This window comes from Gymnogyps californianus, chromosome 2, assembly GCF_018139145.2.
Source record: "Gymnogyps californianus isolate 813 chromosome 2, ASM1813914v2, whole genome shotgun sequence".
NCBI classification, from domain to species: Eukaryota; Metazoa; Chordata; class Aves; order Accipitriformes; family Cathartidae; genus Gymnogyps; species Gymnogyps californianus.
The window spans coordinates 4,538,708-4,563,381 of NC_059472.1; the positions used below are offsets into that span (position 1 = coordinate 4,538,708).

Sequence of the window (24,674 nt, forward strand, 5' to 3'; positions counted from 1 at the left end):
TTATTTAAGCAGTAAAAGAGACTTGTCTGAAGAGCTACATAACATAGTGGGTGAGATCTTCCTACCTGGAAAGGAAAACCTTCATTTTCTGCCCCATATAATAAACTGGCAAGAAACTTATGAAACGTCAGCAGGATGTGACTTGCAACAAGTCTGTCCATCCTTTTTTAAGTTCTTCAAAGTTTTCAGGTTTCTTTTCAGTTTTTTTTACTGTCTCGAGATCCTCAGGGTTGAGATTGATCTGAGTAGTGTAGGGTTTATCATGTAGATGTTTACATCTGGAACAGTTACCTTGGGCACTCTTTGTTGTAAATGGAGATCTGTTTAGTATTCCCAACGCGCTTTAAGGCACATTTCATCTGATTCTAGCGCTAGTAAGTTCACTGGTTTGGTTGCCATTGACTACAGAGTGACTCTGGGGTTACCAGCTGAGATGTAGGCACCTGCACAGTAGACACTGAAATTGTTAGGTAAGGTGAACCCTACGCTTCGAGAATACTTTCTTTTCCATTAACGCTACCTTTACGGTGTCTTAGGTGTCTAATGTCTTAGACACGTGGAGTTCGGTTTGGGCATATCAAGTGTCACAACACATTATTTGTAGTACTGAACATCTCACATTGTTTTACGAGTGTTTTATAGTTGTTATTGTATCTATGTGAAGTACATGTAGAAATATTTGATTCCACCTTTCTAGATAGAGAGGAGACTCCCCAAGTCTAGGATGGAGTTATTGCTGTAAATGAAGAGTTCCTAATGGCAAACCTCTGTTCACAGATAGGGTTTTTCATGGTTTTTTTTTTTTTTTTTCCTTCTGTCAGGCTTCTCTGTGTAAGCATTTGAAGCCCACTAGGCTTCAAGGCAATAATTAATAATTTTTAATGCTGACGTGAAGGTGGTTTTTATATTGATGACATGCTATGATGACAGTTGTACAATTCTTCTAAAGTAAAGATTATTTTTAAGTTCTGCTTTGAAGTAAAGTGTTTTTGAGGGAAGAGGAGGCCTGTCTTACAACTATAGATTGTCCTCTTTCAGGTATAAACAAGAAAAGTTACAGAGGAATAACCTGTCCTGGAAAGGGAAGGTGAAAAGAATTTGACAAATCAGTGGCAGGAAATTCTTTTTACATTAATCAGAAAAGCTAATCTTTGTAGGTAACTTCTAAGAAGATTTTGCAGCTCATCTTTTTTTTTTTTTTTTTTTTTCCCTCCGTTGTAGAGACACTCCAGATTTTCAGTTGAACAAAATTTCAGTTTTGCTCATTCTTTCTTGACTTTTTGCTCTTTACTGTTCTTTTTTTCCTTGTGTTTTTTCCTTACTATACAGCTGAAAAGAAAAAAATTTCTGTATGCCGTAGTATATTTGCATTTTCTGTTTACACAGGTTGGAAAAAGTGGAAACATTCCAGCTGGTACCACAGTGGACACAAAAATCACCCATCCATCAGAGTTTGACTTTTACCTGTGTAGTCATGCTGGTATTCAGGTACAGCGTTCTGTGTGGGATGGTAGCTTTCAAAGATAACACCGGCTGTTGGTATTTCTCACATTCTTTGCACAGAAGACAAACGGAACAACTTCTGTCTGTGTATTTTGGCTTTTCATCTGTGCCATCTGCAGTGCTCTTCTGTCATTGTTAAAATCTAAAAGAAATAATAACGTAAACAGTTACGAAGCACACTCTGCGTGTTTAGTTTATTGTGCTTCTCTCCTGTCTGTGTACCGCTTTGAATGGTAGCAAGGTAGCTGGACTGTTACATAGCTGTCTCTTGCATTAAATTGTCCTGAAATGTGCATCCAGTTCCTAGGAAACAACTAATACATTTAGATAGCACCGTTGTAGTTTCACATTTTCTTGTGATTTCTTCTTCCCAGTCAGAAACAGAAACTATTAAACAACAAGAGTGCTGAAAGTCAAAATTTAATGCTCTCAAAAAAAGCGTATTCAACAGGGGCACAAGTTAGATTGCTGGTAGCTATTAATATTTTGCCTGAAGCTACTTTATATGATGGCTTTTTGTCAGATCTAAGTTTCACAAGATGAACGTGCATTTCAATAAGATCATTTAATTTCAGTAACAGGGATGAAATTCTAGAAAATGCAATCCTACCCAAAAATGCAAAGGGATTAGTTATATGGGGAGCAAGGAGGGAGGTGGTTTGCCTTTTTAAAGGAAAAATTTGCTGAAGTACGTAGAATTGCTCACATGTGATTTTTGAGGAAGCAGCTGGTTCACCTGCAGAGGTAGAAATTTCAAGAGGTGTTTTTGAAATGCTGACGTCCTCTATGATCTGCCTTCAGGGAACAAGCAGACCTTCTCATTACCATGTCCTCTGGGATGACAATCGTTTCTCCTCAGATGAACTGCAGATTCTTACCTACCAGCTGTGTCATACGTATGTACGCTGTACTCGTTCTGTTTCCATCCCTGCACCAGCATATTACGCGCACCTGGTTGCTTTCAGAGCCAGGTATCATCTGGTGGATAAAGAACATGATAGGTGAGTTGCGTAGTTTTGAATTATTACAGAATTTGAAAGGAAGCAGGAAGGAAGTGGGCTTGTGAGTTCTGGGGCCAGCAGTATCCTCATTTAGCAGTCTGAGGGTAAATTTGGTCTTACCACTGAATTATATTGTGAAAAAAAGCAGAAGATGTTCCTGTATGCTTCTGTGCTTTTTCCTGTTTCAGAACTTCAGTGGTGTTTTAAGGGTAATTAACTTTTGACCGTTCTGTTCGGAAGAAATGAATGATACGAAAAGATTATATGCAAGGAGAGGCAGATTAAATAGGGTTTCTCTTCCCCGCCCCCCCAACCTCTTTATTTCCCCACCTCCCTTCTCTTTCAGTGCTGAAGGAAGCCACACTTCCGGTCAGAGTAATGGCAGAGATCATCAAGCACTTGCTAAAGCAGTTCAAGTTCATCAGGACACGTTGCGCACTATGTACTTTGCTTGACATGTTTTAATGTTTAGCGACTCAGTACAATACAGAGTTGGATTCACATGAGACCAGCTGCACTTAGACCAACAGTTGCCCAAGCTACAGTGACAGCCAGCAATGAGTGATGCATCTTAATTTTTTTCTTTCCCATTTGCAAGAAAGCCTTCCGTCCAGAATTTCAGACTTGATTATGAACTGCATTCTTGTACCAAACCCCACTATTGTTGAAAATGTGGTTTGCCAAAAATCTCTAAGCTGCTTGGTATAAAACAGACCCATATTTTATAATTAAATCAAGAGCTGTGATCTCAGGGCTTAGGGGGGAAAAAAAAAAAACCAACCACCCAACCCACAAAACTCCTCATTCAGTTTGCTATTCATTGAATTGCTTTTAATAATTTGGAAAGATCTAATTCATACTAAAGTTTGATGGCCTAAAATGCTGTGAATTAGCTTTTAATACAAAGGAAAGCAAAGCATTTTTTGACTATTTATGAAGCCTTGATTATTCTAGATGCATTTACAAAATTTTTATTTTCGAAAGAGAGTGACAAAATTCTGGTTTTCAACTGTCTTAAAAAGATTATTCTCTGTGTGTCTAAGGGCAAATGTATTTTCTGAAGCTTGTTCTTGAATGTTTTTTATTGTGCTGCATTTGAAAATGTTTTTCATAGACTAAAGAAGAATTTTAAAAAAGAATGAACTTGTACCTAAGCTTTTAATAGGTCCAGTTAGATTGGCAAAAGAAAATGTGCCATTTAAAAACAAATTTCTAAAGAATTTTTTTTAAATCATACTGACAGCTAACTTTAGAATTTGTCATACAGGACTGTGACACTTACTTTCCAAAGTCTATAAAGAATACGGGTCTGTGGTGATAAATACAGTACAATCCTTTTTCACTGTTGTTTGAGTTAATGTAAATTTTATATATGTTTCACAGTATTAATGTGATAGACTAGATGCTATTATTTATTTTTATTTACTAAGGAGTGCTCATTATACTTGTGTTAACATATCAAGAATGCTTTGGATTTAGAATTTAAAACCTTATCGTGGGGACATTACTATTCAAATGCAAAAATATGCAATTGACTTTGTGAGAGTTCAGAGATTCATACAGTGTATATTGTATAGCTTGTAATTTGTAGAAAGGCTTTTTAAGCGTGCACACAACATAGCAGGTTTTACCTGTGCAGTTCAGAGACGCACATGAGACCAACATTCTACGTTCATTCAAGCACAAAACAATTGTATTTTATTTATATGTTGAATATTGGTGAAGCAGGAGCTCTAATAGAGGAGAGTGGCTCACTGTTTGTAATTTAGACATAAGCCAGAGAATCTATGCAGTAGATAAATCTTAGGAAACTGAAGTTTACTTATGAAGGGAGGTGAAACTCTCTTCATTATGCATAAGGTCAATAGTAAATGTGAGAGTTTTGCCATTCTCTTAGGAGAAGCATTAATTAAAACTGATCATTATTAGCCAAACGCTTCTGTTAGTTTGCACACTGGGTTCATAAAAAACCATAATACATATGTAAACCATTGCACTAATTACGATGCCACAAGGAGGTTTAGGAGAAAATGGAAAAAGCCCAGGAAACTTGTTTATGCTGACTTGATTCTGTTTATTTTTTCATAGGATAACTGAAATAACATGCTAAGAGGCAGGTTTTAAAAATTTCGTTCTCTTCCACTGATTCATTTTGCTTCGTCTTTTCCCTTTTCTCTTAGCAGATGCTCAGTCACTGTTTCGAATACATTTACCTCTAGCCACTGGGACGGACAAGTAGCTTTAACCAATACAGCGGTCTGTGCCATATAGCGGATAGACTATAACTGGTTGCTGTTGAATAAGCTAGAAAATGCCCAACCTTTGCTGCATAAAGAGTTTTTTAGGTACATAACTTTGTGCAAGTTCAGATCTTCACCTTGTAGCAGTGTGTTGGTTGTCAGTGTTGTTTAGGTGAAATAACAATGTAAAACCTATTAATAGCTTAATTGTATTTGTATTATTCGAATTCGGTGATTAGGCTTCTGGGTCAGATTTTCTTCTTGGTCATAGTTATGTAAATCCAGATTTTAAATTATGCTGGTATAACAGAAAGCAAATTCCAGGTCGCACTGTCTATCTTTCTGTGTTCCAGCCAGGTTGTTGTACATACCTCCCCTAAAGTAGCGCTAAACTGCAAAACCTTTCCATGGTGGGTATGTTGCACTTCTCTGGGCATTTGCTTGAGAGGTTTCATATTTCAGTGAAGATTTTAGTATGGCAGAGTTTTATATAAGAATTATTTTTTATATGAATTATTCTTAACAAATAGGAAAAAGATCAACCATTTTAAGACGCCATTTAGTTTATTTGCTGTTCGTTATGCAGAGACCTCTTGGATGTGAAATTCATCCTCCTCTTTCCTCTCCGTGAAGATCTGGAATAAATGACTTATACAGGTGGCCAGATGGGGCGAGGAGGGCAGAATCTGTCTTGACCTCAGATCTTCTTTCTAAAGCAGACTGTGGGACTTCACTGCATCCTATTTAGGATGTATTCTTTGGGCTGGAGTAGTCATTGCAGCTCCTTTTTGTGGGAAGAGGAGTATTAGGCAGACCCTTCATCTGAGAGTAGCTGTTGTCTGCGTATCCTCTTGGAATGAACAGAAACTTTGTGTAGCTTTCCTTCCCTGAGTATGAAGAACTTGGGATGGTTATATGCATTTCAGGCTAGGGACATTTTTACCTTTTACAGATCTTTTTAAGCCTCTAATACTGCTAATTCTCTCTCCTTTCTTCTCCCCTCCCACCCCCTGCAAGTGGTGAATTAGTAAACAATTTAAAGCATTTTTCTAAAAAAATATTAAGTATATACTTTGAAAAGTACAGCGTGCTAGAAGTCCAGCAGCTATCTTTCTGGGAATATTTTTACTATAAATTACACATTCAAAAATGTCTCCTGTCAAAAAAACCCACCATGAACACCTAAAACCCTACTCTTTTTTTTCTTTTTTTTTTTTTTTTCCCCTTACCTCCCATGTGTCTTGTAAGAACAGCAATATCTCAGGTAAACACAAAGCTGAAGATGGCTCTATCTCACACATTCCTCCTGTTGAAGTCACAGCTGAGGTTAACAGTTATAACCACTAAGTCACTATGCAGCTCAGGTCAGCAATAACCAAATGTGCGTTACCCTCTGGCAGGTTGTTTTTTTTTTTTTTTTTTCAGCCCACGCAAAGGAGTTGCGTGACTCCCGTTGCAAAAGAGCACTGGGCAGGACCTCATCCCTTGCCTTCCTCTTGCTCTCCGTTATGTTCCTGGCAATGACCTTTTGCTTTTGAATTCAGCCATCGGTGCTGGCGGTCCTGGTGCTTAGCAGTCTGAAAACTGATAGTAATTGCATCCCGGTGACAAAAATATCTTATTCCCATTGCAGGCATGAGCGATGTGATGGACAAACTGACCACTGCCAGTACTGCAGTATTTCTTTTGTTTTAAAAGAGTGTGCTTGAGAGACGAACAGATATTCATGAGTTGCCTGCTATGGATTAGTTTTCTCTGAGTATTTTTTATGGAAATAGTAACACTATTGAAACAAAAATATTCAAAGATTGAAACTGGTTGTAGAATCTCTGTCCTCAGAGAGGCTCAAACTTGGCTGGACAGGTCCCCGCGCAGTCTCGGCTTGCTGGACCTGCTTTGGGCATGGGGCTGGACCAGACATCTCCAGAGAGCCCTTGCGAAGCACGTGGTTCTGTGGCAACCCCCCAAAAACCAGCAGCAGCAAGTGCGAAATGCTCCTGTTGGGAGGTGAAAAATAGTATCAACAAACGTAAAATACTTAAGTTATCTTTTTTTTTTTTAAAAATATACAAAATATAATGCAATAATTAAGTTTGCTTGGTTTTGGAAATTTCTGCTCCAGTGGCTGAATAGAATAACGTGTCTGCTCCACCTCTTCTAGCACCCAGGAAACAGCTGAGTCGATCCTTAGGAGGAAATGTCCGGTTGTGAAATGTTGGAAGTAGGTGGATTTGTCTCTGCCTTATATGAGTTTGGCATTCAAGACAGCCCTATGCAATCTTAACATTTTTAGTTTGTATATATGCACTGATATACAGAGTGAGATCACTTGTTTTTATTAGAACAACTTATTTTGGCTTGGTTTGGGTTAGACTATTTCAGCAACCGCATTTGGCTTGCTGAATTACAATCAATGATCTTCCATGTTACAGAAGCTTTGGCATATTAATTTCCTTGTTTCTAGATCTGTCAGGTTTTGAGTGAGTTTGTTGTTTACCCCAGTTGTTAGGGAAAGGTGGTGTGTCTTAATCCGCTGGAACCAGCGTGGAAAATTTACAGGAAACTTATGCTTAAAACAAGAAATCCATAATAAATACTTCTGATCTTCATCCAGGCCCCCAGGCAATGTTCCCTGATTGTAAAAGCAAAAAGGTTACGAAGGTTTAGCTTTAATTCTGACACTATCAATAACTCCTGCAGCCTTTGTCCACTTTGAACATGTCTTGTTCGCATGTTAGTGAATCATTTTTATAACTAAGACAAGACATAATATTTCCACAAGGATTTTAAATTTAAACTTTTGAAGGGTAGGTATGGGGGTTTAGGTTTTTGCATGCCCAGGTTACTTTCTGAAAAGATTGACGTTTCTAGTCGAGTTAAGATGCTTCTGAATCTTTTATCTAAGTGTACAAAGACTTTCTGTTAAATAGAAGATGGTGATCTGGAGGGCTTTGCGCACTGCTGCCAATGCTGTTTTCTTTACTGCAGCAGTAGATTCCTCAAATACAGTGGTCACGTGAGTCTCGCCTGTAGAAAGCCCCATCTTTCTCATGCCAGTGAATCTCTGAAATGTAACTGAGAGCAAGGATAGGAGGAAGGTCTGCTTTAACACCCCCCCAGCCAAATTTTGTGGATTGTTCTAGGTTTTTTAGTGTACATGCAGATTGTTTCTTTTTGAGGAAGAATGTTGATATTTTGCAGTGAGAACAGGTTGGTTCTGCAGGTCATGCTTATTCAAGACTACAAGTACTAGAAATGCAGGACTGCGTCCTTTGGAGATTTAGATGAACATACTTGCCTCTTGATGTAATCCACTAAGCATCTCTGGTGGCATAAATAACCCATAAGGGACTTTTTTCTTTACAAGATCTTTTACACATTAAATAAAGGAATGTAAAAAAAAAATTCTCACTCAGTATTTTTTCACACTCGCTACCAGTGTAATAAGATCACATTTTTTTCCTATTTTTTTTAATACTCTTCTCCTACAGTAGCATCTCTTTTTGTGTATTTGTCCTGCCAGTGTGGCTTTCTCAATTTCTAATGCAGGGCAGTACATTTTTTTACTTTTCTATTACATTTGGTAACATGCTTCTTGATGCATACATACAGTCTTTTCTAAGGAAAACTTCAAGTAGAAGGTAATTGCACTGATTTTTTTTTTTAAACTCCCTTTTTACTGTAAGACTTCTTTTTGCATCTGCTGTAGCTGTTTGAAAATACTGTAAATAGTGCTATGTATAGCAAATACTGAAATGCTGTGGATACCATTCCTTGTTCTTATATTTTTAGGAATACTGCCATATTTTACAGTATTGAGAAATGAGCTTTGGTTTTAAACGTTGTTATACTTTCTGTTTGCATTATGGTATGAATCCAAGGGCACAGTTGCTTTATTACAGTGGAAATATTTAGGGTTCATCTGTATTTATAAAATATTTCTTCCTTCTCTCCTCTATGCACATTTCTCTCACACCGTAAAGATACAAAGACAGGTTTTTAAGCTACCAGTGTGCTTGTTGTCTGTACAACGTTCAAATGCCAATCTTTGATATCACTGTTAGATGACTAATAGCATTAACGTAATATCCAGACTATCAACTGTAGCTGTCACACGTTTTTCTTGGTTCTTCCAGCATCTGATTCTTGTGTCACATGAAGAAGAACCTGTCTGTGTGGCAGAATTAGTGGAATAATAGGGATTTGGGATCCAAGGTAAAATGTCTTGCTCTCTGTCCCTCCACAGGTGTGGGATTGTCAGGTGCAGTAGATGTTTTTGTGCTCTGAACTAAAAAATAGTGTTGCCTCTCTGATTGCCCGCATGAGAAAGCCATCGATCCCTTATCCATCAGTAATTGCCTTTTGCTTCTGTAACCCTCAGGGACAGGAGAGACCCAAACTCCAGCCCTGTCGTCTAGCGTTAGGATGCGAAACAGCAAGTTTTGCCTCCTGTTTCTGAGGGTTAATGACTGGAAAGATGCATTCCTCCAAGATGGTTTTAATCCGAAGGATATTTGGGGGGGGGGGGGGGGCGGGAGGTGTGCTTGGTGTGGCACGTAATCTGTTTTATCTCATTTAGTGTGTTTCAGTTGATCTTTCTGTGTTGTTTCTTTGCCTGAAGTGTTAATATGAATGTAATGGCTTGGCCAAATCACTACAAAAGGTGGTTTTGTAATACTCTTTAGTTAGCAAGCAGATGCAGTTAAAGGCTACCTCCTGTGTTCCTCCACAGATGAATTAATTTTTAAAGTGAACCTACTACTAAGCAGCCAAAATGCTCCCAAACGAACTGTATTTTTACCGTTTTGTTTCTTGCTGGAGAACTAGCGGTGCCATACTGTGATCTTGGACGGCTGCTCGTCGCTCCTTCTGTCTTCCTAAGGCGTAGATGTGGCTTGCGTTGATGCAAGGTATTAAGAAGGTATCAGAAATGGCGAGGCAAATGGCACATCTGGCACATTTGCTTTTGTGCAGGGTCACTCGATAGCAGCGACTCCCTCTATAACCTGTCCCTTCACTCGCTGAGTTTGTATACTGTTGTTTCCAAATGAAAAATGCTTTCGTACTTTAGGTGTTTGCTGAAAAATGTCATGCTTTTGCTGAAAATGACATGAAGGTGCTTGAAATATATTTTGAATCAGAGGCAGAAATTAAGTATTGGAATATTTTTGTAAGGTATTTTGTAGAGAAGTTGACATGAGACTGTAACAGTGAAAATACTATATTCCCTGCTCAGATCACGATAAACTTTAAAATGGGGAAAACAAAACAAAACACCAAAAAACAACCCCAGACTTGAGTATGTTCATATTGTGAATATTTAGTGTCAGTTATGTGCAAAGCCTTGGCCGTAACCCAACCTTGAAATAAGTGCATGCAGTCTAAAGGTGCTTTAAATGACCTGAAATGAAACTGTAGAAAACTGTGTTAATACATCATATTTTGTTTACAATGAATCCAAACAAGCTTCCTTATTTTATAATTAACCACTCTGCTGACAGAAATACTACCTGTTTAAGCACAACGCGCTGGTGTGGTTTCATAGCAGTGTTATAGCTTGTTTTTGGTTTTGTGGTTTTTTTTTTTTTTTAATTTAAAAGTAAGTGGGCTTTATGCTATGGATGTTGGTATCTCAGAAGCAAGTTTGCTGGGATTATATGCTACCTGCAATTTCATTATCTTAATCTTTGGACGTAGACACTAATGAAGCTTATGGATGGCAGAGAGGATTGCTGAGGTTCTGACTTTCTGGAAGCCAATTCTTGTTGAGCAATGGCGAGTGACTGAATAACTAAACTCACTAATAACTGAACGGGGTAAAATCCTGAAAATTTTTGTTCCGTTCTCAGTTATAATTTAACAAAACTCCCCCCAAAAGCATGAAGTATAGGGTTTTGCTCTAGGATAAATGGCTGCTTTTCAGAAAGTATTTCACTACATCTTGTATTACGGATCCATAGACACTATTGACGTTGCTGTGGCCTGGAAGGGGTTTCACTGTGCAGGCGTGCTGAACACACTTCTCTGTGAGCATATACTTGCAAAATGACAAGAATAACATTGTGTGCTTTGTAGACTAGGTCTGCAAACCCAAAGGAGCATTGGAAGTTTAAGCGAGGAAAGAGTCCTGTGCTAGGTGCTTGTCATGCCTACATGGAAGAGAAATGCCATCTGTGCTATGCCAGCTACCCCATCCCTTATGGAAATGAGATAAGGAGGCGAGGGGAAACATTTTCTTGCAAAACTGCTAATTAAGCACTTGTTAAGGTGACAGTTAAATAGTATTCTCTTGCTTTTCCTTCTTGCTTCCCTGCGAGGGGCCCCTGAGTGCAGTCAGAGCTGTGGCACAGCCCCTTGCAGATCCCCCACACGTCCGTCAGCCCCTTCCCCAAAAGGGGACTATCGGTAGGCAGTTCCCTCAAGCTGACTTCTGGTTTCAGCCCTCTGTATCAGAGGGATTTGGAGTTGGTTGGAGCAAGGACAGGGCTGTTGGCTGATTTTGGAGGTGTGAGAGGTTGGCGAGAGCTAGTCTTGGGAGTTTTGCATGTGGCAGTGCTAAGAAAGTGGACCCACAGCACAAGATGAAAGCTCGCTACTCCCTTCCTCCCATCTAAATGTCCTCAAAAGAGTAATTGCTTTAAATTTGTCCATGGACTGCCTCAGCAGATGCATCTTAAAACTACCTGTGGCTGCTCTTCAACCAACCTACCTACCTATGTTGTGTTTAAGAGCCTAGTATTTGCATTATAAATCTGTATTAAAGCACATATTCATTTTTACATGGCTATTATGAGTACACAGCTTAGTTCTCATTTTTCCCCCCCTCACTTTGGATGTGCTGTTGTACTGGTCTGCTTTAGTTTTGCTGGTTTTTCTCCCCCTGGCTCCGTCTCTAAGCACAACTAAAATACCTGCTGGAATAACTACTGTCTTATCAGCAGCAGGGATTACAGATATTGGCTAACCTGGGCAAGCCTAGGAGTTGTCCCTGAAATATGAATTTCAACTTTTCTGGCCATTTTTATGGGGTTTTTTGAGTGTGCTTGGCAAGCATGAATTGTGAAAAGGTCGGCAGCAAGCTTGGGAGTTTCTAATCCCCTGGCTGGTGCTCTTTGTATTTGCTTTGTTAGGTTAGATTTCCTGTCAGAAAAAAACCCCACATTTAATGCGGACACTATTCTGTATTTATCAGCTTTTCCTGTTTTTAAATCCGTGAAGAGAGGAAGCTTCACTCATGCCAGTATATGTAAAATTGCACATTTTTGCTTGCCATGTACTTGACTCAAAGCAGATCTGGTCTGTGCTGTATGGGCACCCCAAAATCTCAGCCGTTCAGTGGACGCTTGATCATGTGCTGTGGGTAGGATCGTGCCCATCATGTATCACCATAACATACCATACACAGAAGTTTGTTTCTAGATTTCACCAAAGTTAATTCGGCATCAACTGTGAGATGCTCAGATCCCGCTGTTTCTGTGCTATTAAAAAAAAAAAAGGTATAGCGACTCTAATTTTGTTGTTCCTGTTATGTTTTCTCATGGAACTTAACAAGACTGAGCCCTTAAATTGCTCATCTCATTTACGAGTGACAACTTTGTAATTTTATTTTGAAGTAAATAACATGTATCTAATTGCCTGATCGACTTGAATCTTTAACTGATCTTCAGTTGTCTGTCAATGTTGAATCCCCAGAGTGTCTCCCACTAAGAGATTGTTGCATTTTTCCAGTTCTTTATTACCTGGTTTTGGGCAGTAGAAATAATTTGAGTACATGGGGGGGAAGGGTTAGATACTATGTGCTTTTCCTTAACAAAGTTTACTTAAGGAATAATTACCAGTAGGCCTCTTGAGAAGGCATTTGTTCAGGGGAGGAAGAAAAAAAAGAAAAGGGAAAAAAAAACCCAAACAAAAAAAACCCATTAAGGAGTAAGTTTCAGAATTATGTATCTTGGAAAATCAAATTTTAAATTAGGTGCGATGAGGAAGTATATCTGGCAAAGTTACGTGCTATCCTGAAGAGTGTTACCACTTGTTTTCTGTAATTTGTTGATAAAGCTTAGTAGATTTTATATATATGTACGTGTGTGTATATCCATATATGTGTGTGTGTGCATGCACACACATATGTTAGTGAAAGGAAAGGAGGACTGTTTATAAAAGATATAAAGGCAGTATTTTGCTGGAAATAATAAGCACAATTTCACTGGCTTCCACAGTACTTTGTTAGTTTGTATAATCACAAAAATCTCAACATTTAGGGCAGTTTGTAAGTAAAGATCCAGTCCCAGATTTCTGTGCAGCAAAGTGGTTAACCTGATCTCGGGAGGGTGAGATGGAAAACAGAATGTATTGATTAAATCCTTTTTTTTTGGTTTTTCCTTCTTAATTTTGGTACATTGCAGATTTAACTGACATCTGTTAAGGTTTTAATCTGTCGTTTAATAGTTGTCAATTTTCTTATTTTTATAAAATAACTGAAAAAGAACCAAAAACCAATTTAGAAATTTCATATTGTAAATGTTCCCTTGAATCAAAATGTTTTTATGACCATTTAAAGTTTGCTATTTTTTTGAAAGAAAAAAAAAAAGATGTTAAGGGCCTCATTTCAAGTGGTACTAAATGTATGTTGAGTAGTTTGTTTGTGTGTTCCATCTGTATTAAAATGTCTTGTGCTTGCAATATATAAATGAGGTAGTGCTGTTTGGGTAAGAGTAGCACTTGTAATACAAAAAGCAGACACAGAAATACCCTCGACTGACTTTTAAATGCATCAAAGGCATTGTAGAATTTACTACATAGATTGTAAGTGTCGCTTTACGTTGCTCAAACCATGAGGTTTCATGTAGGTGTGCTTAGTTTAAATACATTGTATGTATCTTGCTAAAGTAGTTTAACATTTGCATGATGCTGTGTGGCGACGCCACTTTAAATTAAGCCTTAACAAAATGATAAATTTGTCAGATTTTTCTCAGAGTATGCAAAAATACTGTTGAACGAGAGTAGGATGTTCCTAAAAAGCTCAACTGGTAGTAAAGGACGTCTTCTCACCTGAGAAATAAAGGGACACTTGTGGATCTGCATACTGTGACTGACCTCTTTAGGCACTGGCTGTCACTGTTGCTCTACAGAAACTGGGCTCTCGGGCATTTCTCTGGCAGTTTACCGAAAACAGGCTTTCTCAAATCTCAGCTTGTTTTTTTTTTTTTTTTTTTCCTCGTTGAACGTATTCTGCTCCCTCCCCCTGCTAGGAAATCTCTGCCTGAAGGAGGATTGTGATTTAACACTCAAATTTACATCGAAAAAAGCTGTTCTTGAGTTCTGTGCTTGCTTCAGATAGTGCCATCGCTTCCACTTCTTACGACTGACGTGTAATCCTTAAAACATTTTAAATAGAGGTAAATAAAGTGTTGGGGACCCAGCTTTCTTTTTTTCGATTTGGATCTACCTCATTTAAACAGTTGGGTGCTATTTACTCAAATTGTCGATGAGATTGGCAAAAGCGACCAAACTGCGTGTGGTGACTGACCTCTTCGGAGGCGGCATTCTGCGAACCAAAACCTCTAGGTTTATTGTTCAGAGACAACAATATTGTATTTGAGTTTTATTCTTTGTGCCTTTGTGTTTTTTCCCAGTGCATAACAATCAAAAGTCATATTCTTAATTAAAAACAGCAAATGAATTTTAACCGCAAAGTAAAAAAAAAAAAAAAAAGCCACAAAACATAGTTTTAGCAGATTTTAAAATATTTTTCGGTGTATCAGGTCATAAAATGTACAGTATCACAGCAGACCTAGGCAAAGAGAAATACCCAATAAAGAAGTTTTTGAAATACATAATCCTGACTCTAGATATATACATCTCTGTGTGTATCTATCTATATATATGCATATATACACACACATATAGTACACAACATTTTGCGTGTGTATGTGTGTGTGCATGTATATATATATAAAATGAAGGGATACATGTGTAAGGGTAAGGGAATAACATGTCAGTGACTTTACCACAGTTTTGTATGTAACAGTTTACAACTATGTGTAAGTTTTTCTACTATGTGAACCTTTTTTACTTAACAATTATTACTTTTTGGAAAAATTTAAGTTGTGATATGCTATCATTTTTTGAAGTTTAAAAAAAAAAAAATTTGACTTTTTACCAGTACCTAAGACAGAGGGGGACTCTTTTCTGTAAAATTGTATTTAGTTTAAATATTAAAGAAAAATCTATATATGGAATTGTAAAAGTGCTGACATTCCATCGTGGCAGGACTTCAAAGCTGTTTCCTAAGGCTTTCTGCTGCAGAGAGACTCGAACAAAAGGAAAATGCCTCTGTTAAATGTTTTTATAAAACTGCTCCATCAGGTCTATACTTAAGCTATATTTTCTAAAGCCTAATCATCCTTTAATATGCTGCATATAAATTATCAGCATGGTTGCACTTTCTCAATAATAATGTATGCCCTGCAATTGGCTCATGATAAGGACTTTAGTTTTTTAACAGAACAAATAGTACTTTGGGCAGAAGGTAATATTTATATAGGTACCTCAAGAAAAAAAAAAAGAGCCTGAATATGCTGCATTTTGTTCCTTTAACATTTTTCATGTAGCATTTGTTTGCTTTTATATATATATTTTTTTTTTTTAGTAGATTACTAGTTACCTGTTTTGCTTTGGGGGACCCTGGTAGCATTTTAGACCGTTGTTTTCTATTGATCTCATAGAATGTAGTATCCTTCCTTGGTTTCACGCAGTAGTTCGGGATGGGATTTGCCCTGCATCGTGTACGCAAGGGGGAGGGGGATCACGAGGAAATACACTTTACATAGACTTCAGGAAAAGGATACTATATTTCTAAAACAGACAATACATGTTCCTAATTCTTAATTTTTTTTCTTTTTTTTTTTTTTTTTTTTTTTTGCTCGTACTGCTTTCTTGACTCTTTTCTCAAATACGAGTGTGGAGAGGGGCAGCTTATTAGCGGAGGAAAACCAAACTGACCAAACTTGCCCTGTTGGTCGATGTTTTGGGGGTGATGGAGAAGGGGCGGGACATGGGCTCGGCCACGCTGTGCGCCGAATTGCCCGAATGCCGGCTTTGGTAAGAGTTGCGCCCCGTGTCAGAGCAGGATCCGTCCTGCGCTCTGGCCGCTTGCTAGTGTGGGTGCGTTGTCTACTTCTTCGTTTCCGAGTCAGTAAAAACCTAAAAATGTGCAGAGATGGGGAATTTCTTTGTTGAGAACTGTTGAAGGAAGCTTCAAAGGCTGTGAAATTGAGCATTTATTGTCATGTTTTTAAGCTTAGGTGGGTCCTTTTCCAAGTTTGTTTTACAGCTTGCAAGGTAAAATAGTTTGCACTACTTTTGCAATAAACTCATGAAAAAACCTAACAGTTTCTGTTTTGGTTTCTTACTGTATATATACAACTAATACTAAAGATTTAGCATAGTGTTTTTCACCTCAAAACATAAGACTTGTAACAAGCTCAGAATGCTGTAATTCCTGACAAAATAATGATGTGAATGATATTTTATAAAATGTTATTTTGTATGGTGTCAATTTTGTTTTGCCTCATAGTATGTCAATAAAATAAAATTCCTCATCTTTCCAAGTTTCTGTTCGATGTCTTTTTATTTAATTCGGCCATTTTCTGCAGTTACTTGTGCACTGTGAGACTGTTTCTTCCGTGAGCACGCAGCGGGACGTATTCGTGGCCTAAATAACTTTCCATGACGAGTAAAGAGGAGCAGTGGGAGGACATCTCACGAGTGGGGAGCTGTTGAATGCCACTAAATAGAGAAATCCCAGGACGTGGGTAAAAGGTCCCTGTGTGCTATGCAAATAGCAGTTATTTTGCAGCATTGGTGCTGTGTTTTTCTTGCTGCCAGAGGTCAGAATCGAATCAAAAATTATTGATCGCTTCAGTTTGTAGCTCAGAAACAGCTGTTAAAAGCCCCAGTGGCGGATCGGAGATTGTACTGGAGCAGAGATCCTTATGCTGTACCAAATTCTGCTCTGTCAAATCGTAATCCAAATGTAAATGTGCTGGTCTAGAGGCTTTTTTTGTGACAAGAGAAGATCGCTGTTGCCCGAGAGCCAAAAGGTTCTCCTAGTCCCATCACCCTCACTTATATTACACCGCTTAGGGTACTATTAGGGTATTATTACACTGCATTTCAGATGTTTCTGTGGGTGCTCACCTGCTCTGTGCCCAGATTTCCAGAGGCACCATGTGCTGCTTTTAACTGAGTGTCTTACAAGTTATAATCCTGAAATTATTTATGGAAGGTCAGCATTTTGGAAACCACTTGCCTGAAATCCTACCTTTTGTTGCTTTCCGAGTGAATACTTACAGCGAACGATTTTGTCGTGGTTTAACCCCAGCCAGCAACTCAGCATCATGCAGCCGCCTCCCCCTTCCCCCTCCCAGTGGGGTGAGGAGGAGGAAAGAGGGGAAAAAAAAGGTAAAACTCGGGGGTTGAGATAAGAACAGTTTAATAACTAAAGTAAAATATAATACTAACAATAGTAATAATGAAATGTAATAGTAATGAAAAGGAATATAACAAAAAAGGAGGGGGAGGAAGGGGGGAAAAAAAAAAAAAACCAAAAAAACCCCACTAGCGATGCACAATGCAATTGCTCACCACCTGCTGACCGATGCCCAGTTAGTTCCCGAGCTGCGATCCACGCTGCCCGGCCAACTCCCCCCTGTTTATATACTGGGCATGATGTTCCATGGTATGGAATACCCCTTTGGCTAGTTCAGGTCAGCTGCCCCGGCTCTGCTCCCTCCCAGCTCCTTGCACACCTGCTTGCTGGCAGAGCATGGGAACCTGAAAAGTCCTTGGCTGAAGATAAGCGCTACTTAGCAACAGCTAAAACATCAGAGTGTTATCAACATCATTCTCACACTAAATCCAAAACACAGCGCTGTACCAGCTACTAAAAAGAAAGTTAACTCTGTCCCAGCCGAAACCAGGACAGATTTTTAAATAGAAAAGAAGCACGCGCTTGGTGTTTACTATAAAGCATCAAGTGAAGGGGGCTATCGAAAAGAATTGCGAGTGTGCTGAGGAGCTCCTCTTGGGAGCCCAACCCTGCAAACACAGATTAGTTTTACTCAGTAATACAAAACAAAGTCACAGCCGTCCCTTCTATTTCAGGCAGAGCTTTATTTTTTTTCCCTTGTTTTTGAAATACTACTTTGAATTGGACGTGGTTTTGCTCTGTGTCAAGCTCTTGGGGAAAACAAATACCACTTACTGGTTTTGATGGCAACAAGCTTTGGCAGATGCAAGGCCTTGGAGATGGCTGTGGCGAATTTTGGCAGGTCTGAAGTCCCCATGGAGGATTCTGGCTGAATGAATCCAGAAGGGTGTTCAAGTTCTTGTGGCCTCACTAATTGACAGAGTATGTTCATCATCCCACAAGAAACTTCGAAGAGGAATGAAACATGGTAATTTATACTTAGTAACCACAGTTCTTTTGCCATTTTTGCAAGCTTGGGAAGCTTCATCTCCTTTGAGCAGCCTTGGCTGGGGGGGGGAGGATCTCACAAGCTAGTATTGTAGGGGGAAAAAAAATAGAAACATGTATATAATAATAGATTCATCCTGGAAAGCGTCCCCTGGCCTGTGTTCCACTGTCTAAAGTCCCTGAACACCTTAAACAGGCCAAGATACCCCTAGTACTACCACTGGCTTCCTGCCTCGCCGCTGGCTTCCCTGCAGCGCAGGAACCTTCAGCAACTGCAAACTTTGAAAACTCGAAAAAGCAATGTGTCTCGTAAGCCAAGATGGCCGCTTTCCACGACAACCCCCCGTTTGGGATGCCTGTAGTTTTGTCGAGATTTAGCCATTTATAGTGAAGTTTTCCATACTAGATATGGATAGACAGGGACTCGATCACAGCTTTCCAGTACCCGAAGGAAGGTTGTCCTTGGCGTCACGGACTTCCCTGTTCCTCCTTTGGGTGTAGGAAGAGGCTGTGTCAGCCTCCTTGCTCCAAGGAGGGAGCAGCTCACACAATCTACGTACGCTACTGCAGGCAACCCCCTTCCCCCAAAGAGACAGCATTCAGCCCTCAGCTTCCCACAGATCTCCACGCGCTTTTAATAATAATATTTTAAAAAAGGCAAAACAACCCTTTCAATGATAGTGTAGTTCTGCATATCCACTTGGGGATTTCTCCAGGGATAAAGTATCACTTAGCACTCGCTGCAGCGTTCCTGATACGATTTTGGTTTATGGTAACTTTGGGAAAGTTTATTATAGTGCAACATACTTTGATCTTTTAAAATACGAAGAGCATTTCTTGTGCGGCTCAGTAGCTTTACTCCTCTGCCAGTCTCTGATCTTACCTGCCCAACCCCCATCTTCGCTTTCTTAGAACAAATCTGGAGCATGCCGGATTATGGAGCTGCTAGAGCTTTCTGCCTTGTGTTTTAAGAGCAGTTTAGTGTGTTTGTGCCTTCAACCTAAGAGAAGCTGTTAGTAGTATCCTGACAGGGAGGATAGAGTTTCCTGGTAACTCTTTACCATGCCATCCAAATTAGGATGTTGCTTGAGACATCTCCCTTTCCTGACTGATTTAGGGGAGGTTGCTGCCCAGCTTTTTGGAGTGGGAGGTTTTGTTCCTTGGTAACGTTCCCATGCTTACTTGGGGCATTCTTCACACCCAGGGAGAGATCTTGATCACTTCTCTCTCACTCTGACTGACCATGACACTGTGCAAGCGTTAGTTGTGTATCAGCAGAGACTGCTGGTTGACGCAGCTAAGACTCCCAAAGCAGACTAGATCAAGTTAGTATTGCCGACAGAGACTATTCAAAGCATCGCTTAGCCTTTTGTCTCCCCTTCCTTCCTGGAAGGATGAACAGTGAGCACGCTAGGCTTGTACGCTGATCATGTACGTGACTGAAGCTGGAAAGAACTACAGAAAGTCTCTGCATCAATTGTCACTTTTCATACAAAACATTTATTTTAAAAAGTTGCATAGAAAAGTTCTACACAGGACGGTTACCATTTCTATAGTAAACCTCCCCCCCCCCCCAGCCAAAAACAAATGAAAAATCCGGCCCTATCACTCGAACGGTAAAAGGGTTGCTCATTCTCAACAACCCACACCTAATAGACTTCAGTGTGCATTTTGGTAGAACACCATGGACAAACTGCAGAAGTAGAGTTCATTAGAGAAAAGGGTTCTAGACGTACGTATTTACATCATTATCTAACACATGTACTTTTTACTACCACAGCTGCAGAACCACATTAGCTCTTGGACTGGATCTCATCCTCTACCCCGTTTCTGTGCCGACACGGCTATTTAGGCTGCGTTACAGAAGTCGGTGTTTTTACAGAAGGCTTTTTTAATGGGCTTGGTCCGCTGCTAAAGCCTTGGCGCTGCTCCAGAAAACTGAGGGAGGGTTTGATCGGTTATTGGCTCCCCAAGGGGGAGAAGGCTAAGGATAGTAGACACTGTGTAAAACACCTCCCCTCACCTCATCTTCCGCTCTGAGGAGAAACACAAACTGGGGAAGGACTCCCTTCTAGTCAGAGGGCAAAAGAGCTTTTGGACTGAAAGCTGCCTGTAAGAAATTTTAAATTTGGATAATGATTGTCTGAAGAACTCATTTTAAATGATCTGAGCAAGTTCTGCTGTCAGATTTACATTAGCTCTTCTTACCCCGCCATGTTGCTGAGGGAAGAATTCCATTCTTCAACAAGTATAAAGTTCAATTTCTAAACTTCTTAAACAAAGCAAAAGCAGATGGCTCAGTATATAAATATATCCAGCATCTGGATTCTCAGTCACAAAAATAACATCCTTTATAAAACAGAAAATGGATCAACTATGAAGCAATTCTCTGTTGGCCTTAAGATCCAACATCTTCATCAACAGCTTCGTCCTCATCCTCTTCCTCCTCATCCTCTTCATCATCTTCCCCCACTTCTCCATCTCGCTTCTCTTTTTCAAGCATTTTTAGATATTTGCTAGCTAGGATCTTCTTTGGCAAGATATCTGGAAGGTAGAATCGTTTCTTTTATAGTCAGTTTGAATACTTATATTGCCTCATTAATACTGTTGCATCCATACCGCTAATGAAATGAAGTCAAAAAGAGGCTTTGCTAAAACCACTATTATTTAAGTGAATAACCAGATAAGTCAGTCTGACCTATACAGCTGTAAGAGGGAATTACCCACTTATGGTACAAGTAACCAAAGATAAGGAATATATTTTACGACTGATTACTGGCAACTGTCTTTACTCTCTGCTCACGTACATTATTTATTTGATGTAAAACAGAGTGCTCAACTACTCAACTGCCTTAGACAGATTCAACAAGCCAGCTATCCCATTTACGTCCTGCGGAAATGGGTTTTCTGCATTAAGGTAAGATACTTGTTCAGGGCAATAATGATGGACCTGAGACAAAGCAGAACTGCGTGCTCTGAAAGTATGTCCATGGGGAACGCAGAGAAAGACTGCGCTAGGAGTAACTTATTCTCGACTCATATCCTTGAGCTAAGCATTACAACAAAAATCCAAGTATCAGTAAAAAGTGTGTGCACACGCACACGTGTGTGTACATATACATATAAAAGGAGAGAAGAACCATATAATGAATCACTTTTTGAGAAACAAGACATACAGATTTAAATGTGTAATTTTGAGGCCACATAACTTCTCACATAAAGATGTGCAGTGATCTTGTTTTATAGGCTGAAAGCTTTCAGATGGAGTTGCTGGAATTTAAGAAATGCTTAAGGCATATGCTGAGAACTAATTAGCCTTGTATAATTTTGAAGCACCAGAAAAATCCCTATTCCCAACGAAATGTTTTCAGTGATACAGTTTATGAGTTCCAGTTGAATGTTATACAGGAGATTAATGACCACTAGGAGAATTGTGTCCTCACAAAATGATTCAATAAGAGCAAGATTTCATTTTCCAAATTACGTACTGGGTTTACCATCATGCTATAGATACCTGCAAGGAACTGAAAGGTCTCACACTCTTCTGCAGTATGAGACAGGTCACTGTAAGTTAGAGCGTTCTTCTCCTTGCCTCTACCATGTTTGTAGGAGTACGTAGCCAAATACTGAACAAAAAGCTCCTAAAAAATTAAAACAAAAGCAAATAGTCAAACTATGAATTCACATATAATAGTTGGCAGCAGTTTTCTTTAATCCCTATTTAAAGGCACAAGCACCATATTTAACTGTACATATACTGGGCACTCTGTGCAGAGACTCACTGATTTCAGAAAAGCTTAAGGTCAGGATATGGTTGCATCTCCTCGGAGCACTGACTGCAGGCTTGGGTTCTGGTACATAACTTAATTTGTGCTGCTCTTCAACACTTTCCACAGCCCAGCAAATGACGCTTGGGATCAGAAAGAGGCAGGGTATCATCTCCACACGGGCTAATTTATACTAATTGACAGTGGTGGAAATAAGAACCTCCCGCATCGCTCACAGCGTCTGGGAGCTCAGCTGGACGGGACGCCGCCTAAAGCCCCTTTTGCACAGCGGGAGCCTGAAACGTGATGCTTCATGGCCGCCGAGTGACAGACACAGGGAGGAGGGGAAGAGAGGTGCGGTGAGAGTCGCTCGCTGGGGACGAGGTCGGCACTGACACAGGGCGGCTGCGGCCGGGGTGCCCCAGCAGCGGTGAGAGCCCAGCCCGGAGGCAGCGGTACCTCAGGGAGGCACAGGCCCAGCACAGCGGGGGAAGGAGCGGGATCGGCCGAGAGGGAAGGGAAGAGGGAGCCGGTACCGTGGCTTTGGCGGTGAGGAACAGCGCGTCCTGGTTGATGCTGGAGACCTCCGGCGAGCTCTTCATGATCACGCGGATACGCGACAGGGGCAGCGACACCAGCCGGTTCTCGCCGCCGCTCAACCTCGCCGCCATCTTTCCCCCCCCGACCTGCTCCAGCCCTTCACCCCCAACCCGGCGAGAAATGGGCGGCCGCCGCGGCACGGCCCGCTGGGAGCTGTAGTCTCCGGCCGCCACGGGGACCCCGCGCGCTGCCGGCGGCCCGCGGCGGCGGGACTACAACTCCCATAAAGCCGCGCGCTCCTCGCCTGTTCGCCGGGAGAACTACAAGTCCCGCGGCGCACCTCGCACTCATCCCCGCCCGCTCCCTCGTTCCCCTCACGGCGGCGGGACTGCGGTTCCCAGCATGCACCCGGGCGCCCTGAGGAGCCGGAGGCGGCTGGCTGCCGGGTCCCTCAGGGCAGCGGAGTCTGCCCGCGGGTGAGGGCGCTGGGCGGGTTTCTGCAGGCCGGTGCCGGCCCCAGCCCAGGCGGGAGGGGCGTCAGGGCTTCCCTTGCGCAGCCCCTCGACGTGGGCCTTAGCCCCAGGCTAGCACCTGAGTTTTGGGAACTTGTTTTTAATGGCAAATAGGCTCATCCTATATATATTCCAATTATAGGCCAGTGGCTACAAAATTGTTAACTCAAACTGTAATTACAGGCTGCTAAGTACCTCTTGTGCTGCTGTAGTACAGTAAAAGGAAATGCTGTCTGGTAATCCTGACACTTGTCAGAGGTATGTTGAGGTGTGGAGGGCACATGTAAACTATTAAGTGATTATGGGGCTGTGTCTTTATTATTAACGCATTCCCCATAGAGTATTTACCCTGTGTGTCTACTGTGTAGGTAGCTTGTAACATGCTTATGGATGACATGTCAGCCTAGGCCTGCTGAAGGCAACAGGGGTTTTGCTACTGATAGTGTTGGCTCCAGAAGTTCGTCTGTGCCTGTTTGGGTAAGAGCTACTGTACACCCACTGAGAGTGAGTTAGCACTTTAGCACTTCCAGAATTGATGATGCATAGTTTGCATTTCATTAATGGCTTAAATAAAAAGTTTCCAATATGCTTTACAAACAATATGCCTGATCATTTGTATTGGTAAGAAGTCTGCTAAGGCCACTAATTTGATCACTACTTAGCATGAAAGGGAAGAATGGGAGCTTTTCCATAGTACAAAATAATAGTTCACAATAATAGTTCACATAGAATTTAGGGCAGAAAGGGATGTACCCATAAAGAATCATATTAAATGGAAAATACAGCAATTTGTTAACTGAATATTACTAGCTTATATAGAATTTGCCCAGTACATAAGGACAAGGCTTTCCTACAGATGATACTGATTTATTAATAAAAGACAGCACCTTAAGTAGTTGTAAGCACCTTAGTGCAAGGATAGTACAGTGATGTGTTCATTGGCATCAGTTCCAACATTACTGTATTTGGAGACATCTTTTACAGTTAGCTGTTACAGATAATCTACATCTCTTAGACTGCATAATTCCCTTGAGGTTACAACTTCTGTGAGGTCATTCTGTGTAAGTTATGTCTGAAGTGAAGCGTAATGTCCTGTGATGCTATATGGATATCTAGCAGGCTCAGTTTCTTCCTTGATCCTTGTCGTCTTGTGACATCTTGTGGAAACAGTTGACATTACTATGACAGTGAATTTCTTATAAATACTACTGGGGTCTTCCATGATTTCAACATACATATAAACCCCCATCAAACTACCAAGATTTCTGAGGGTATTGAGCTATTTGGATACGGATTTAGGATCCAAATAGATCCCATAGGATCTAGGGACCTGCCTGTAGTCATTTTACTCAGCTGTTGACAGTGCAGTTTAAGGTGGTCTGGGCAAACCAGGACTCGCTCTTCTCCTCTAGGTCCTATCTGATTATCAGACGTTTCCTCTTTTCCTGTGCAGTGCTCCCTGAAAGGCCACATGTGGGACAACTCTTTTTTCTTCAGTACCGTGCTGGGCAGATGACGGCTTTCAACTGATAGAGAATAGGAGCAGGAGCACAGCAAACTTAAGGCATCTCTCCATGCTGCTAGCACAGCTTTAGTTGGCGGGAGACAGAATCATGATGTAGCTGTATAGTGTA

General features: G+C 40.5%; 2 protein-coding genes across 2 annotated transcripts in view; one reads left to right on the forward strand and one right to left on the reverse strand.

Moving 5' to 3' along the window:
* AGO2 (argonaute RISC catalytic component 2) overlaps positions 1-5,918 on the forward strand; it is a 56,638-nt gene extending 50,720 nt beyond the window's left edge. The window contains exons 17-19 of the mRNA XM_050890663.1: positions 1,387-1,488; positions 2,305-2,504; positions 2,851-5,918. Of these exons, the coding sequence (XP_050746620.1) occupies positions 1,387-1,488; positions 2,305-2,504; positions 2,851-2,959 (411 nt within the window). The 3' untranslated portion in view covers positions 2,960-5,918. The remainder of the gene's footprint in view (positions 1-1,386; positions 1,489-2,304; positions 2,505-2,850) is intronic.
* Positions 5,919-19,799: 13,881 nt separating this feature from the next.
* On the reverse strand, positions 19,800-22,659 carry CHRAC1 (chromatin accessibility complex subunit 1). The gene is made up of 3 exons (XM_050891894.1): positions 22,525-22,659; positions 21,736-21,862; positions 19,800-20,765 (listed from the first exon to the last, which is right to left on the reverse strand). Exons 1-3 carry the CDS (start codon positions 22,657-22,659, stop codon positions 20,620-20,622), a joined length of 408 nt encoding a protein of 135 aa, XP_050747851.1. The 3' UTR covers positions 19,800-20,619.
* Between the last annotated feature and the right edge of the window lie 2,015 nt (positions 22,660-24,674).